This window comes from Tenrec ecaudatus, chromosome 12 (assembly GCF_050624435.1).
Source record: "Tenrec ecaudatus isolate mTenEca1 chromosome 12, mTenEca1.hap1, whole genome shotgun sequence".
NCBI lineage: Eukaryota > Metazoa > Chordata > Mammalia > Afrosoricida > Tenrecidae > Tenrec > Tenrec ecaudatus.
The window spans coordinates 30468478-30486407 of record NC_134541.1 but is presented as its reverse complement, the minus strand read 5'-3'; the positions used below and the strand labels follow the sequence as shown (position 1 = coordinate 30486407).

At 47.1% G+C, this 17930-nt stretch overlaps 1 protein-coding gene and 1 non-coding gene across 2 annotated transcripts in view; one reads left to right on the top strand and one right to left on the bottom strand.

Moving 5' to 3' along the window:
- The first annotated feature begins 4514 nt into the window (after nucleotides 1–4514).
- The window catches only part of TTLL9 (tubulin tyrosine ligase like 9), a 46589-nt gene continuing 33173 nt past the window's right edge, over nucleotides 4515–17930 (top strand). Inside the window, exons 1-3 of the mRNA XM_075527848.1 lie at nucleotides 4515–4529; nucleotides 6436–6479; nucleotides 12116–12208. Of these exons, the coding sequence (XP_075383963.1) occupies nucleotides 4515–4529; nucleotides 6436–6479; nucleotides 12116–12208 (152 nt within the window). The remainder of the gene's footprint in view (nucleotides 4530–6435; nucleotides 6480–12115; nucleotides 12209–17930) is intronic.
- LOC142423531 (U6 spliceosomal RNA) lies at nucleotides 6981–7087 on the bottom strand. The gene has a single exon (XR_012779162.1). It is a non-coding gene; the product is annotated as a U6 spliceosomal RNA (small nuclear RNA).

Genomic DNA, 17930 nt, shown 5'->3' with positions numbered 1-17930 from the left:
TGTCTTTACGGAATTAACTTTGCTCAGCATGACATCTTCCAGATTCGTCCACACGTCACGAGGTGTTTGACAATTTCATCATTCATCTTCAGGGATGCATAGTACTCCATTGTGCGCACGCACTAGTCTTTATTACTAGTGTATGTTACTAGTATTTATTATGTGTTAGACAGGGTTCTCTAGAGAGATAAAACCAAATTGCTGATAATTATATATTTATAAATATAGATATATAACACAAGAAATGAACAGTTAAATTATAAACAGATATAGAATGCAAGAAACGAACAGTTAAGTTATAAACAGATTGATATATAATACAAGAAATGAACAGTTAAATTATAAAGCAGTACAAAGGGCCGTCAGGTAGTCCTCTGTAGAGAGAGAGCTAGGCTAGCCCAACATAGGCAACAAACAGTAAGGCAGGTCACCAACTGTCAGTCCCAGCTCAAGAGATGTAAATTTCAATCGTGTGGTCTTAAAGGGACCTCAACTTACAGTGACACAGTCCACAGGCTAGGCGTCCCACAGGTAGTGTGCCCTTTAAATTGAGGCACAGAACAAGCAAGGCAGCTGCATACCGGTCCAATGATTAAAGAGCGAGAGACAAGAAAGGCGAGGCTCACGGAGCCACTTATCTCTCCGCCCTTCCATTAATCCCACTTGTGTTTATCGGCCAGGCTGGCACAATGAACTATCTCATACCCCTTCCTCCATTGCTGGATATTTTGCTTGTTTCCATCTGCTTGTTGTGTATACTCACTATACTTGTTGTGTATAGTGTTGCGATACCCATTTTTAAAAAAATTAGTTTTCTTTGAGCTGTAATCAACACATTATACAATAGTTCAATCATCCTTCTTTCTGTAGGCTATATGCTGAGTAGAGAGACAGCTGAATGTCGTGGCTTCTCTATTTCCATCTGTTTGGGGAAGTGCCAGACAGCACTGTGGTGGTCATGCAGCCTTACAGTCCCACCAGCATGTGTGTGGGTTCTGATCCCGCCACATCCTCTCCAGTAGCTGTTAGTGTGTTTGAAACCTTTATGACCAGGGCCGGTGTGAAGTGGTAGCTCATCATGGTTCTGATTTCCATCTCTCGTATAGCTAGTGATCTCACGTGTGTGTTGGCTGGTTTTCCTAACTTTTTATTCTACTTTATTCTATTGCGTAGGACTATGCTCTTGGAGGATTTAGAAGACCTACCTAAAATATGGTCACCTGTAGAGGGAAGTTTCCGAACAGTGAAGAAGACTGTCGGTGACCATCTAGACCATCTAGATCCTCCTTTAGGACAGAAGGGTTGTTACCCCCGCCGGGGGGAGAGCTGCCGGCAGACAGATTTCAACTGCCAGCTGAGGAGTCAGGGGCAAGATTTGCCAGCACACTGCAGCCATTTGTTCCACATTTGTCACTGGATATTTTGACTGTTTCCAAGGGCCCAGCACATGCTTGGCATGTGAATTACTAGTTGAACCCCACTTCGAGAAAAAAAAGGCGCCCACACTGGACTGCAACCCGAAAGGTCAGCAGTTTGAAACCACCAGTTGCTCTGTGGGAGAAAGATGAGGCTTTCTACGCCCATAGAGAGTGAACAGTCTCTGAAACCCACAGGGGCCGTTCTGCCCTGCTCTGCAGGGTCACCGGGAGTCAGAATTGAATCGAAGACAGTGAGTTGAGTTTTGAGAGCTTTCTAGACAATTTATAAAGGAGTGACCAGTTGGATAGTAGATGTCAGTAAAACGAATTCTAGAATTCTTTTGTGCACCCACCATGCTTTATGTACTTACTGTGTCTTATGTCTTTTTTTTAGTCTGCATGTCATTAATATTGTTAGAAAAAAATACATATAAATACCACTTAGAACATTGGACATTGGAATACTTCAAACGCCCACTAAAGAGCCTGTGTTGCAGTTGTTGCTCCGTTGGCCAGCCTCCTAATAAACAGTTTTACCCTTTCTCTGTTCCACTCCGAGCGGTTGTTAATTAGGCTCATTGCTCCAGGGCACACGCCCAATATTTGGGGTAATGGATTCTCTTCAAAAATTGCTTCTGATCCAGGGATCCGGCTTACGGAAGGTTAGCTCCCTTTCCTAGAGACAGCACCTACACGGTCACGGATCCAGTGGGGGAGATAAAGACCAACCCAGCAGCTTAGGAGCCCATGAGGTTGGTTCAGCCTTTGTTGAGACAGACTGCACTTCAGCCCAGGTTCTGCTCCGTCTTGCTTCTTTCCTTCTCTTCCACGGGCAATGCGCTCGAGGAGCACTCCCTGTCAAGCTTCCTGCATCCCACTCCATCTCAAAGTTGGTTTCTTTTTTTTTGAGGGGGAGAGAAGGGTAATCTACTTTGTAAAAATTACCATTTCCATTCATTCAATGAAATTAGGCCCGTCAGGTTTCCTACCAGATTGGGATTCCCTTGTTAGAGAACATAATTGCTGTTTGCATTTTTGGTTCATAGTCTGTAGCTCTACATGTGGGTACTCATTTCACGAAAGTCTCCTCATTGTTCCCTCATCCAAGAGAGCATTACTGACCACCTGCCAAGTGCCAGGAGCTTTGCGGAAGCTCTGGGGAGACTGTGGGAGGTGCCTTCTTGGTGCTCATGGAAAGGGCCCCTGAGACTTTAAATCAAAGGGAACTGCTGAGTGAAATGAGCAGTCACAGAAGACCACTCCCTTCTGAGATGAAATGTAAACCCAGGTCTGGGTACCCAAACCAAAATAAAGCCACTGCCATCAAGTTAATTCCACCTCACAGTGACTCCATATAGTGCGTTTGAGACGGTCAATCCTTCCCGGAGCAGGCAGCGCCAGCTTCCTCCCCCAGAGTGGCTGATGGGCTTGAAGCGCTGACCCTGTGGTTCTCAGTCCAGCTAGAGGACAAGCCCCACCAGGTAGAGAGTGAAAAGAGACAACAGCCAAAGGAATGTCAAGGGTTTGATAAATAGGTTTTGAGATAAATGTGTTCGATGTGGGAGTGGGGTTGGGGCCGAAGGTTAGTGTGTACGGGATCAAGATCGAACTACTAAATAAATGCAGGTCAGATGGGGAGTACAGGGGCAAAGGGGCAGGGAGAGAGGAGGCTGGCAAAGTCTTCAGACACCAGGCCAGGTAGGGCCTGGTTCAGGTAAGGAATTCCATCCAGGCCTAGCTAAACAGTCAGGCAGAACCACGGAAGGTTGTAAGTGGCTAGGTCTTGTAACTTAAAGAGCCCTGTTGGCTGCAGTGCAGAGAATGGATGGGAGTGGATAAAACACAGGCAGAAGTTCAGGGAGTCTTGGTATAGAATCGGTGCTTAAGAATTAGTGAAGATGCCCGGCTATCAAAAGATATAGCATCTGGGATCTTAAAGGCTTGATGTTAAACAAGAAGCCATCTATCAGGAAAACAAATAAGCCCACATGGAAGAAGCACACCAGTCTGTATGATTATGAGGTATAGACAGGATCAAGTATCAGGTATCAAAAGATCCAAAACAAAACAATTATATCGTTGTGAAAGAGGGAAGTTGGAAGGGAGACCCAAAGTCCATCTGTAGACAATTGGATATTCCCCCATAGAAGGGTTACAAAGAAGGGACAATTCAACCAGGGTGCAGTACAACACCGACAAAGCACACATCCTTCTTCCAGTTCCTGATTGCCTCCCACTACTCATTACCATGACCCAGTTCTACCTTACAAATCCAGCTAGGCTGGAGTACACACATTGGTACAGATAAGAGCTCTTGATACATGGAATCCAGGACAGATAAACCCCTCAGGAACAGTAGCATAGCATAGGGGTAGGGGATAGGGGAGGGGGAGAATGGGGGAACCCATCACAAGGTTGGATGTATAGCTGCCACCACCCCCATCCCCGCCCCCCAGGGGACGAATAACAAATGTGGGTGAAGGAGACAACGGACAGTGTAAGACACGAAATAACCATAAAAATATATAATTGATCAAAGATTCAGGGATGCGGGGGAAGAGGAGTTGATACCAAGGGCTCAAGTAGAAAGAAAATATTTTGGAAATCTTGCGGCAGCATATGTACAAGTGTGCTTACTACAATTGAATGATGGATTGTCATAAGATTTGTAAGACACCCCCACCCACCCAATAAAATGATTTTAAAAAAAGAATTAGCGGAGAGCAGATTGGCCGCATTAGACTGGCCATGTAAGCTAGTGAGTTAGTGAGGAAGTGTCAAAATCTGACTTTTCAAGCAGCGCGCTGAGCCGGAGCGAGGTGCAGCTGCACGTGGCCTTTGACGCCGGCCCTGCAGGGTCGAGGGGAGCGCTCGAGAGAGGAAAACCACAGGGGTCGCGGAGGACGGTCCCCGGGATACACTAGGCGGGAGACTGCGCGCTTCGCAAGGCTGCTGGGGGCGGGGAGGGGCGTGTCCTCGGCTCATCCAATCAGGGCGTCAGATCTGGGCACCTCCCCCCGTCGCCTAGACAACGAGACGCACCGGCTTGCGCCCGGCGCCGCCGCGGTTTTGATCGGCTCAGGCGGAGGTCCTGTTATGTCGAGACCGAAGGTAAGAACGGCACCGGACCCAGACGCTTCCGTCCTCTCCACAGACACCTCGATACTGGGTGGCGGTCCTCGTGGAGGGGTTCCCGTGGAGGGCGAAGAGAACGCGGGACCCCGGGGAGACTACAAGTCCCGGCATGCCGCGCGCCGGCAGAGCCGCTGCGCGAGGCCCGTGGGCTGGGCCCGCGGGCGGGAGAGGGATGAGCTCCTGGATTCTAGGTCGGGCTGGCGATTTCTGTGACTCCAGGGTCATCTCAGGGCTTCTGATACCTTGACCTGGAAAGCGGTTAGCGAGTCATTCATTTGGTCACCCATCTAGCCCAAGCCACTAGTGTCTTGCCAAGCCAACCACAGTGGGGGACAGTGGAGTGAGTCGGGCAAGCCTCTGCCCTCCAGAACTCACAGGCTGATTTCCTGTTCTAAGTGTGGACAATGAAATCCAAAGGCACCAACCCCCAGCCCCAACTCATAGCCACCCAGTCCATTCTGACTCACAGCGACCCTGGAGGACAGAGAACTGTCCCTGTGGGTTTCCTGGGAGCAAAAACAGCCTAATCTTTCTCCCAAAGAGCGGCTGGGAGGGGGTGATGGTGGTGGTGGGGTGGGGTGGTGGTGACTGTGTGTTAACTCATGACCTTGGGTTAGCAACCCAAAACATAACCCATGACAGAGCTCCAGGGAGGGATTCTCTGGCATCCAGCTCCCTGGCCCCAATCTGTTTTTCAACCCTCCCCCCATCTTTCATGAATGGCACCTTCATTTCTTGAACTCCTACTGCCAGCAGAAAAACAAGTGTATGTGCCCTGCGTGCTCTGGCCTTCGCCTTTGTCCCACGGTGATTCATGCGAGTATTTGTTTATGGTGGGCCTTTCCTGGTACACCATGTGCTCCGAGAGAGCAAGCATCCAGCTTGACTTTTCTTCCACGCAGCCCCAGTGCTCAGCACAGAGCTGACAAACAACAGGTCCTCAGTACACGCTTGACAGATGACAACTGCTGAACCACCCACCAGGTGCTCCAGCCCCAACCCTGACTCTCCCATCTCCCCGACCTCTGACATGCAACAAGGCCTTTTCCTTCACATTTCTAAATAAATAGTAAATCTGTTCTTCTCTCCACCTTAACTATCACTATGCTATTCACGATCCAGCTCGTAGATTTGGACACACAACATTTTCTTAAGTTGTATTTTGAAAATGGAAAGATAAACGTTGACTGAAATACCTACCTCTGATCAACTTGACTTTGTCCTCTGACAAAAGGGACAAACTGCAGCCTGTCCAGGGATACACAGGTTGACAGCAGCCTAGTCTGTGACTACCAGGTATGGCATATCTGTGTCGCCATGAAAAACTGGAATGACAGTGGATTGCTTCTTCATGACACTGACATATGTTGTTGTTGGAGAGAGGCAAAGGTCACCTGCACCTTGACCTGGGACTTTGTGGTTTCTTTCAAATGACCCTGGATCTCATGGATTCAATTGTGTTCCCCAATGGATGGATTAAATTGTGGTGGAAACCTCACCCCGGTGGTACCTGTCATCCACAGGTGTTTTGTTTGGAAAAAGGATCTTCTTTGTTATGTTAATCAGCTAGTATTCTGATGAATTCTGAATCCAGTTACTTCTCCTTGGTAAAGCACAACAGACAGAGGAACATGTTCAGATTCCATGTGAGGATCGCCAAGGAAGCAAGGACTATCTGGCGCTTCCAACCAGGAAGGCATCGACATGACCAAAATCTTGATTTAGAATTTTACACCCCGCACCCTGCCCCAGAACGCTGAGAACTTTTAAAAGCGACCTCTCTGAGGTATTTTTATGACAGCAGCATTAGGTCCTGAACCACAGGGGAAATGTGAACACGAATTTATTTAAGTGGGAGCTTAATTTTCTTTTCTCATTGCAGAATCAAAATCACAAGGGCCATGGATTGTCACGGGGAAAAGAGCGGTGAGTGGTTACTCTTCTGCAGTCTAGTGCACAGAACTCCCTTCCTTTCTCCTCCTTCCTCCCCTCCCTCCCTATCTTTTTTCTTCAATAATAATGATAAATTAGATACGAATAGCAAATTTATTAATATGAACCAAACCAAGATCAAACTCCTTGCCATTGAGTCAAATCCAACTCCTATAGGACAGAGAAGAACTGCTCCCTTGGATTTTTGAGTCTGTAACTCTACTGGAGCAGAAGCCTCATATTTCTCCCATGGAGCGGCTGATGGTTTCAAACTGCTGACCTATGGTTAGCAGCCCAAGGCATAACCCACTACACCACCAGGGCTCCTTATATAAGCCTAAAGCATAATAATAACTTAAAAAGTATTATTGTTAAGTATTTACTGTTCCAAGTCCTGGTCTAATCACTTTGTATTCATCGTCTTATGTAATCCTCACCCAACCCCCTTGGTGGTAGGTACTATTATTTTGCCTGTTTTATTTTATTACGATTCTTTTAAATATGGAACGCTTCATGAATTTGCGTGTCATCCTTGCGCAGGGGCCGTGCTAATCTTCTCTGTGTTGTTCCAGTTTTAGTATATGTGCTGCCGAAGCGAGCACTATAGTCTCTGTCGTCTAAATGAAGACGAAGCTCAGAGACTGACTAGTTTACCAATTAGTGCCACAGGTAGTTGGACTCCCAGTGTATATATGTTCTCATGCCTCTTTCAACAATCATGCGATGACTTCAGTGTCAATGCTGCCTCCATCCTGTGCTTCCCTCTGAACCAGTAACCTCTTGGGATTCTCTAAACCAGGGGTTCTCAACCTTTCTAATGCTGCAACCCTTTCATACCGTTCCTCATGTGTGGTGAACCCCCCCTCCCCAACCATAACATTATTTTTGTTGCTACTTCATAACTGTCATTTTGCTGCTGTTATAAATCAAGCAACCCCTGGGAAAGGGTCATTCAACCCCCAAAGGGGTTGTGACCCACAGGTTGAGAACCGCTGCTCTAAACAGAACCCACACGCACAGAAGCAGGAGTAAGCAATGTAGGCTTGACTGAAGATGTTGTGGGAAGCCAGACGAGGGGGTTTGTATTGCTCACACCACAGCAAATATCTTGTTGTCTTTCCATTCTCTGTAACTGTGCTTTGAAATTTGACCTTGGGCTTCTCTGGCCCATGGGTTGTGGAGCAATGGGCTGTTTCGTTTTCAAGGGTGTGAGAAGGTTCCTTATACTCTTTGCGCATTGATTTCTAGTTTATATTGTCTCACTCACCCTCTGCGCTGTTTCGAACTGCTTGCATTTGTGAAGGTTTGTTTTGCGGGCTAAAATAAGGTTTGCTCTAGTTCTTGAGAAGAATATGTATGTAATCTGCCGTTGGGCCAGTTGTTCGATAAGTATCAGCACAATCCTCTTGTGGAAGGTGTTATTCCATTCTTCAGGGCCCTTGCTAATTTTGTCTCATTCTATTGATTATTAAGAGAGGGGTGTTGCTACAATGACCAGTTAAATACAAATATAACTTCACCACAGTGCTTCAGACAACAGCTATCAGAGCTAACCTGTGAGCACCTGTCTGCAGAAGTCGATGGGTGACAGTGGAAGCCCCCAGTCTACTGGCACGGTCCCCACATGGATTAAGTGTCCGTGGATTCCCTCTGGCCCCAGAAGAAGCATGGGACCAGCCTCGTTTCAGACGGAGAGTATCGTAAAGTTGCTAATGGCAGATGTAGTTAGGTTAAAAGGTGATCTTCATTTGGACCTATTTTACAGTTGTTAATATTTTCGGCTTTCTCTTTGAATGATGTTTTTATAGGTTGTGTCTTGTCATTGTTGTTTGGGTTTTTGTTTGTTTTCTTTTTACGATTCTGTTTTGTATTATTTTATGTATATAAAAGCCAGGATAGACAGACCTATTGAGACAGTGGCTGGATAGGGGCATGGCAGGGGGAAATGGGGAGCTGAGAACCAGTATAAGTAAATGCACTGAAATTGAGTGTGGTGATGATTGCACTGGAAAAAAGTCTCAACAACACCCACTGCCATTGAGTCGATGCTGATTCATAGCGACCCCCTGCAGGTTTCCAAGAGTGTAACTGTTCACGGGAATAGAAGCCCAGTCTTTCTCCCACGGAGTTACTGGTGGGTTCAAACTACCGACCAAGCGGGTCTCAGCCCAATTCATAACCACTATGCTAGCAGGGCTCCTGATGATTGCACAAATCTTAATATGACTGAATGACTAAATTGTGTGATTTTTAAAATATATGCCAATAAAATATTAAAATATGTGTTGCGATGTCTTCTTGGTAGGTTGACACTTTTACCATTATGTGCTGTCTCTGGTAATTTTCTTTGCTCTGAAGTCTACTTTGATGTGACACTAAAATAGCTATGCCTACTTCCTTTTGATTGATGTTTACATGATAGACATTTTCCCATCTTTTTACTTTCAACAAGCGTTTGCTGTTATGTTTGAAGCGGATTTCTTGAAGACAGCATTTAGTAGAGTCATATTGGTTGTTTTTTTTAATCCACTCTATTAATACTTGTCTTTTAATGTTTGTATTACCAATTGAAGTGAACCCAGGCCTTTGAATTGTGGTGCTAGAGAAGAAGATTGAAAGAACCATGGACTGCTAAAAGTACCAACCCATCTCTCTCGGAAGAAGTACAGCCAGAGTGCTCCTTAGAGATAAGGAGGGCAAGGGCTCGTCTCACGTACTTTGGGCATGCTGTGAGGAGGGACCAGGCTCTGGAGAAGGACCCCATGCTTGGTCAAGTAGAGGGGCATCGCAAAGGAGGAAGGCTCCGAAAGAGATGGATTGACACGCCACAGTGGCTGCAACAATGGCCGCAGGCCTAAGGACGGTTGTGAGGATGGTGCAGACCCCGCACGGTTTTGTTCTGTTGTACTTAGAGAGGGTTGATCCGGGTCGGAACTGACTGGATGGTACCTGACAGCAACAGCGACGTGGGTCTCACAGGGAACCCTGGCGGTGGAGTGTCCGTGCAAGGCCAGCACTCTGACGAGTCGCAGTCTCGGAATCCCACGGTTGGACCCAGTTCTAGTTCTACCCTGTCCAGTCGGGCCGCTGTGCGTCCAAGTCGGCTCCATGGCCGTGAGGTTGAGTTGTGTGGGTGTTACAGAGCACATCATAAGATCAGTCCCCAGGCGTCAACATCTGACCTACTCAAGTGACGTGTAGAAGCCTTAAAAATCAACAACCAAAACCTTGGCCATGAATCGGAGTCAGATACTACCATCTGGGCTCCTCCGCTGTGAGTAGAAATTCTACCTTCCTTTAATTCCTTTAGGAGCCCTGGTGGCATCGTGAGTTGTGTTTTGGGCGCTGCTAACCACAAGGTCAGAAGTTCAAAACCACTAGCCACTGGGCAGGAGAAAGAGGAGACTTTCTACTCCCCTGAAGCGTTGCAGTCTAGGAAACCCACAGGGGCAGTTCTGCCCTGTCTTATGGGACCACTATGAATTGGGATTGCCTCCAAGGCCGGGAGAGTTCTCTGAGCTCAGGCCTTCACCTCCTGTATTAATAATGTCATTGCTTCAGATATTTCTTCCGCACAGCGTTAGCAGCTTATTCGCGCCACGCTTTCTGTTTCAATGGCCCGATGTAACTTTGAAAACTCAAGAGAAGGAAAGTAGATTTACCCATAGTTCTACTCTGTCCATTACTCAGTCTTCCTTGAAGTTCCAAAATCTCTTCTTCAGTCATTTCCTTCCTGTTTGGAGGACTCCCGTTAGCCATTCTCTGAACATAGGCTTGGCGGTCACAGATGAGCGCGCTTCCTTCCTGGGCGCATTCCTGGGGGGACTCTCATGGGCGGTGAGACCCTCGGTTGACGTGTCCTTTTCCTGTAGCACTTGACAAATGCGGTGCCGCTTCCTCTTGTTTCCCTGGCTCCAGACGAGAAATTGGCCTTCACTCGGGCTGTTTGGCTCTTCGCCGGAAGACATCGTTTCCTCTGGCAGCTTTCAGGAGTTTCATTGTCTTTAGTTTTGGACGTCTAACGGCACTGTGTACACAGATTTCTTCGCATTTATCTATTTGACTTTCCCTCGGCTTCTTGATGTCTCTTGCCCGATTGACAGTTTCTGGCTGTTCTATATAAGGTTCAGGAGGTTTCATTGCATTTAGCTGGAGGAATTGGGAAATCCCACCTGTCCCATCTTTCCAGGTGACTGCCAGGAAAGGGGGTTTGCAAATTCTCCTCACTTAACAGAAACTTTAGCTGGTGCTTGTAAAGTAACTGTGTTAGGCTGGGTTGACTGGAGAAACTAATCCAGTGACACTCATATCTGCAAGAGCTTTAGATCAGGAAGTAGTATATATTGAGAAAACATCCCAGCCCAGTCCAACTCAAGTCCATAAGTCTGGTCCTAGTCCATAAGCCCCTCTTCAGACTCATGCAGTCACAGGCAATGATGCAGAATGCAGGAAGATCACAGGCTGGTGGGGGCAAAGTCTTATGGATCCAGTGGCGGTGGATGCACCTCCAGGGCTCTGGCAGCAACAAGGGTCAGCCAGCAGGAAGGTGAAGGCTGAGGGAGAAGGGGAGGTTCGCAGGGCCCTTCTTATGAGAAGGCCACGCCCATAAGGAGGCACCCTCAGGCTGCGACCTGATGGACAGGTTGAATACCACCCTGCACTTTCAGGTATCTCCCAGTTGACATGGACTTGTGCCACTACCACAGTGACTGAGGAGCTCCCCCACTGGTATTGTGGGTGAGGCGTGGGGTTGTTGACTACAGGGTTGGCAGTCCAGACTCACCAGCCTCTACAAGGGAGAACAATGAAGCTGTCTGCCCCCGGCAAGGTCGACAGTCGTAGAAACCCTTTACTATGAGTTGGAATCAGTGCGATGATAGTGCATTTCTTTTTTTTCTCCCTGTTTTGCATTGTAACCAGATCATACCTTGCACATTACCACTACCACCAAGTTGGGTACATGGTCATCATAACTCACTGGCATTGAGTCAGTGCCAATGTATAGCAACCCTACAGGGCAGGGCAGAACTGCCCCTGTCAGTTTCGGAGACCGTGACTCCTTACTGGAGTCAGAAGCCTTGCCTCTCTCTCAAGGAGTGGCTGGTGGTTTCAAACTGCTGGCTTTGTGGGTAGCAGCCCAACAGGTAACCACCGCCGCACCGGGCTCCTGGTGCATCATTAGCAGTGAGTAAGCGGTTGCTGAGGTTTGGTTTTTCAATGATTCATAGAGTCTGTACGTCTCAGTTTGGTTATGTTTAAGTGTTACCATGCTGTGATGCTAGATTCTGAGGTTCTGCAATTCCCAGCTCCAGTGTTTCTCTGTGTAGAGTTGACCTTTCTCCCTTTTTCGGGTTTCCCTACCCCTGGACCTTTCTAAGAGGAGCCCTGGTGGTATAATGGGTTACATGTTGAGCTGTTAGCTGCAAGGTCAGCAGTTCGAATCCACCAGCTGCTTCAAGGGAGAAAGCTGAGGCTGTCTACTCCCGTAAAGAGTTCCAGTCTTGGAAACTCACTGGGGCAATCCTGCCCTGCCCTATGGGTCACTATGAATCGGCATCAACTTGTCGACAGTGAGTGAGAGCGAGCGGGCCTTTCTAAGGGCAGAGTTGATTCCTTGACTTGTCTTACAGCGAGCAGAGAGCACTGATCCGGTTCAAGACCACGCTTATGAACACGCTCATGGACGTCCTTCGCCACAGGCCAGGATGGGTGGAAGTGAAGGAGTAAGACACGCGCCGCCAGCCCCATGCCTCCTTCCCTCGGTCCTGCTTCCCACTGCTGTTCTCCCAGCTCCCCCGGTGGCCTCTGGGTCTGTCCTAACACGCACAGGACAGGAACCGCTGCCGACAGTGTGTCATGTGGATTACAGATACCACCTTATTTAAGTCTCACAGCCATCCAGAAGTGTGTGATTGTGCTCAAATATGTTAAGCCAGTTGTCTAAAACCACACAACATGTAAGTGTTGAGCATGGGAGTCAAACCCAGTTGAGTTTGATGATTCCACAGCCAAGTCCTATGGCTTTTGGGCCCCTTGACTTGAATCTTTCAGAGAGGGCCACATTAAGGACTTTCTCCCCTGGCTAATTACTAGTTCGGTGGCAGCGAACAAGTTACTTGGCTTCTAAGTGTGTGGTAGGCCCTGAGAAGAAAGAGATGACCAGACCCCCGGTGCCTGCTACAGAGGAGGTGCTAATATTAGTTAGGGTCAAAGTTTGGATTCAAGTCACCAAGATCCAATGCAAATACAGCTTCAACAGACTAGGAGTTTCTCTGTCTCTCACGTTCAGTTCTAGATGTTGGCAGTTCAGAGACAGTCTGGGTGTTCCAGAGAGATGTGGAACCCACTCCATCTTTCCACTCTGCTGCCCGTAGACAGGCCCTGGTCTCATGCCAGCGGGGAGCTCCAACCCCCCTTGCAGCTGATTGGCTGATGACATCACGGGGGGGTGGTGGTGGTGGTGGTGATTACGTCATTACCTAACTGCCAAGCCACTGAGAATCGTGAGCCAGACAAGTTGATATATACTTGGAGAGAACAAAATTCAGGACATGACACCATCTCTGTAGATTTGTCCATCCTGGACATTTCATATAAATAGAATCAGTATGTGGCCTTTGGGGTTCCTCTTACTGGTAATCATGTTTTCAAGGTCCATCCTGAACATTACCACAGTGAACGGATATACCCATTTTATCGATCCGTTCATCAGTTGAGAGACCTCGGGGTCGGTTTCCCTTTTGACTGTGATGAACAGTGCTGGTGTTGATCGGCAGGTACACGCTTTGCTTATGTTCACGCACTTTTATTTCTCTTGGGGATGTACCTACGAGTGGACTGCCGGGTCATGTAGCTGTGATGTATTGAGCTTTTTGAGGACCTGCCAGGCCACTTTCCAAAGCAGCTGCAGCATTTTACACTCCCGTTGGCAATGTACGTAGGCAGGTTCCAGCCCATTTTCTCCAGGACTTGTTATTATCTGTCTTTTTCTTAATTGTAGCTCTATTAGTAGTGCTGATTTGTATGTCCCCAGTGCTTAGGAATGTCAAGAATCTTTTTATGTGATTGTTTCCACTTGTGTGTCTTTTATAGAGAAATGTCAATTCAGATATGTTGCCCATTTTTAAATTGAGTTGTCTTTATTTATTGATGAATTGCAAGAGCTTTGTATACCCTTATCAGCTACTTTCAAATATTTTCTTTCATTCTGTGAGTTGTCTTTTTGCTTCCTTAGTAGTGTCTTTTTTTCTTTTCTTAATAAAGATTCATTTTAATGTTGTTCCCTTAGAATTCGGGAAATTGCACCAATTAAAATTCAGAAGTTTTATTATTATTGTTATCTTTACATCATTTTATTGGGTGCTCTTATAACTCTTACCACAGCCCATCTGTCCATCCATCCATCCATCCACGTGTCAAGCACATTTGTACATTTGTTGCCTTCATCATTTTCAAAACATTATATTTCTACTTGAGCTCCTCATTTTTTATTTCTTTTTTTTTTATGACTGACTGGAGGGAGAGTTATTTCAGATTGTAAAGAAGGAGAGAAGTGTGAAAAGAGAAAAAGGCAGGGTGGGCTGGAGAGAACTCCTCATTTTTTCCTCCCACCCCATCCCTCCCTACCTCACGAACCCTTGATAATTTATAAATTATTTGTTTTCATGTGTTACACCGACTGGTCTCCCTTCCCCTGCTTTTCCGGTGTTCATCCCCCTGGGTGGGGGTGTTATATGTGGGTCATTTTGATTGGTACCCCCCCCTTTTCCCTACCCTCCTGGTATGCTACTCCCATTTTGGTACCGAAGGGTGTATCTGTCCCTGTGCTGGGAGCTCTTTTGAAGCACAGAAAGTTTTGATTTTGTTCAAGTCCAATTTGTAATCTTTTTTTATTTTTATTTTTTCCAATTTGTAATCTTGTTGCTTGTGCCTTAAGGGTCACATCTAACCCACCACTGTCATCCAAGGTCCTGGAGATTTACTCATATGCTTTCTCTTAAGAGTTTTATCATTTTAGTTCTTGAATTAGATCTCTGATCCATTTTGAGTTGAATGTTTTATATGGTATGAGAGAGGAGTCTGACAACATAATGATTTTTGTTATTGTTTTGAAATTATTTTATTTATCCAAAGTTGCAGAAATAGTACACCACTTCCTCTGGTGGCAAAGTCGGGAAATTAATGTCGATGTTAGCATTACTGGGTTTTTTTGGGATTTTTTTTAGTATCATTTTTAAAAATTTTGATGTTACTGTTAACTATAGACCTTATTTGAATGTCACCAGTTCCCTCCTGCCCCCTACCGCCACAATGCATTTAGTTGGCATGTGGCTTTAAAAGCTCACTGCCCTAATAATAATTATTTATAAATTATCAAGGGTTCAGGGGGAGGGGGAGTGGGGAGGGAGGGGATAAAAATGAGGAGCTGATACCAAGGGCTCAAGTAGAAAGCAGGTGTTAAAAAAAAAAAAAAGAAAGCAGGTGTTTTGAGAATGCTGATGGCAACGTATGTATGAATATACTGGAAACAAATGATGCATGTACGGATTGTGAAAAGAGTTGTATAAGCCCCTAATTAAATGATTAAAAAAAACACTCACTTCCCTCAAGTGGCCTATGACGCACAGTGACCTACAGACTCCTTGGGTTTCTGAGCCTTGAAACATTTATGGGGGAAGACGGCTTCACCTTTCTCCCATGAAGCCGCAGGTGGCTCAATCTGACCGGACGGCTGCAGCTCAGTGTGTGGCTTCAGTCATCGCAGCCCTGTGACAGACCCTGTAGAATGCCCTAGAATTTGGGATTCTCTCCTGTTTTCTCATCATGGTCTTGTGCATTTTGGCAAGACCACCACGGGAATGAGGCGGTCTTTCCCCCGGCATCTTATCAACAGGTTCCTGATGCTGAGGTCGCTTATCACTACGTGGGGGTGGCTGGTGTCTGCCGGCCGTCTCCCCTGTAAAGCTCTTGTTAGGTTCTTTATAATTAAGACGTGTCTTGTACGCAGACACTTTGAGACTATGCAGATAGCCTGGATCCAATAAACGTCCACACAATGGTTTTAGCATTCCTTGAAGATCCCTGCCTAAATCTGTCACTAAAACAATCATTTTAAAATGGTCATTCTCTTTTTCACGGTAATTCTTACCTCTCCCACCCCTTCTATATTTTGTGGTTGACACTCTTTTGTCAAGGAAAGTCTTTCCTTCAGTGTGTTCATTGAAGTTCACCAACTTGCTCAGAAGATTTCACACCTTCATTTCCTAATGGGGAAACTGAGTCACACAGGAGTCAATGGATAGTCACATAGGCCCCTGTCTCCTGGACCAGTGCCCCTTGCAGGGCTGCTTACGGTATTAGGGGTGGAGATGGAGAATCGGGACAAGGCCCTTCCCGGCGGCCCGGCATCTCCAGCAGCTCTTGTGGTGCCTGAGGGTTTCCGTCAGGCCACTAGCCCGTGTCTTGCAACCACCGTGTCTGCGGCCCTCGCAGAGGGGAGGTTTGGAGAAGAGCCAGGTTTTCATTAATGTATTGGGACTCCTTGCTGACTCCCCGTCTGCATGTGCTACCTGATCTGCACACTGCACACGCTGTGTGCATTTCGTTAGTTTCCTGGAGACGGACTTACTCTTTTTCCTTAAATGAATGCACTTGGATAAATGACTGTGATAATTATCTGTAGAATTATGGGGATTGTCTTGCTATTTATGCACCCCTCCCCCCAATCCATATTAAAATTAGCACACAACTGGAGACCTTTCGAAGATGTCTGTGTCCCATTTGAAAGGCATTACAGATCCATGGGAGACCCAGGGTCCCCAGGCTGAGGGATGTCACCGTTTGGTCTCAGGCTGACTGCCTCTCGGCCTGTCCAAAGGGGTGGGGGAGAAGAGGAGCCGTGTTTATGAGTCTCTGGGGCAGATGCCCAGCCATGGGAGGTGAGAAGTCTTCTCAGTCCCCTCTTCTCGCCTTGATGGCCGGGCCTACAGTTAGGCTGGCTGGGCCTAACGTGGCGTGACATTCAGGAAAAACTCTGGTTCCAGCAGCCACGAGGAATGAGAAGCAATGTGGATCTCAACCATCACAGCGATAGAGTCAGTCCATTCCAACATTGTAGCGACCCTGTGGGGCTTCTGAGGCTGCCAGTGTTTACAGGACCAGACAGCCTCATCCTTCTCTTGAGGTGTAGCTTGTGGTTTGGAACCACCAACCTTGTCTTTGCTCTAGCACCTTGACATTTCCCAAGAGAGCTCCATTCCCAACAGACAGACATCTTGGTTGTTGTTCCAGTTACTGTGACTGGGTGCCATTGAATCGGTTCTGCCTCACAGCGACCCCATGTGTGCCAGAGTAGAGCTGGCGTCATTGTCAGCAGTTGATCACCAGCCCTTTCTTCCAAGGCACTCCTGAGTAGACTCGAACAACCAGCTTTTTGGCCAAGGGCTTGGCTGTCGATGTGTTATGACTGTCTAATAAATTGTGATGCTTAGCTGCTGAAAACGGCACCAGTCTTATGCCCCCAGCCCGTGTGTGTGTGTGTGTGCGCGCGCGCGCGCGCACACACAGATTTCTGGCAGACACCGTGGGGGAAGCTGCTTCTACTTTGAAGTGTCTGGAGCTCCGCTGGGAAGTGCTGATGACGGGGGGGCACAGGGTAGTGGGAATTGCCTGGTGGTGTGTGTGGGGTGTCTGCAGACTCCCGAGTCTGTCTGTGAATGCTGGCTGTCTGCTGAGGCCTCAGTGAGACTGTTCCGCAAGGGCCTTCTGAAGTCTTATCCCTGAGCTACCTCCCAGGCAGGAATCTGGGGAGGGGAAGCTATGCTGCTATCTTTGGGAACAAAGCCCACCTATGCTTTTCTGCTCACTGAAATCTTAGTGGTCCATCCATCACCTCCAGGTCATGCCTTCTTCTCATCTATTCCCCCCACTGACACCCCCCCCCCAGGTTTTTCTCCATACTCAGCCTGCTTGTCTGCAGTAGGGAAACAAGGGAGACAACTCAAACACCCTAATTGGAACAATGGACAAATCTATTGTGGTGTGTTCACAATGGAAGGGGTTACGATGGGTTAAATGAGTGAATTAGATCAATTTGGTGTCAGATGGATAAACCTTAAAACAACAATGACAACTACAAAACAGGACAGGTTCCAGACACAAAGCTTAGACTCTGGAGCCCAATGGTCTGAGTTCAAGTCCTGGTCTTCCACTTGCTAGCTCCTTAAGCCCTTTGTGCCTCCATTTTTCCATCTGTAAAATGGGCTTGGTAATCACAGGACTGACCACTTAGTGTCGCTATGAAGATTGATGAGTCAGTATTGAGAATTGAATTGTGCCTGGCTAAGTGCTAAAAGCACTTGAGATTGGGAAGTTGAAATAATGCTCAACAATGCCACCTGCCAGGTGTGGATCCGACATGCAAAGGGCCGAACAGTTGTGCGGAGT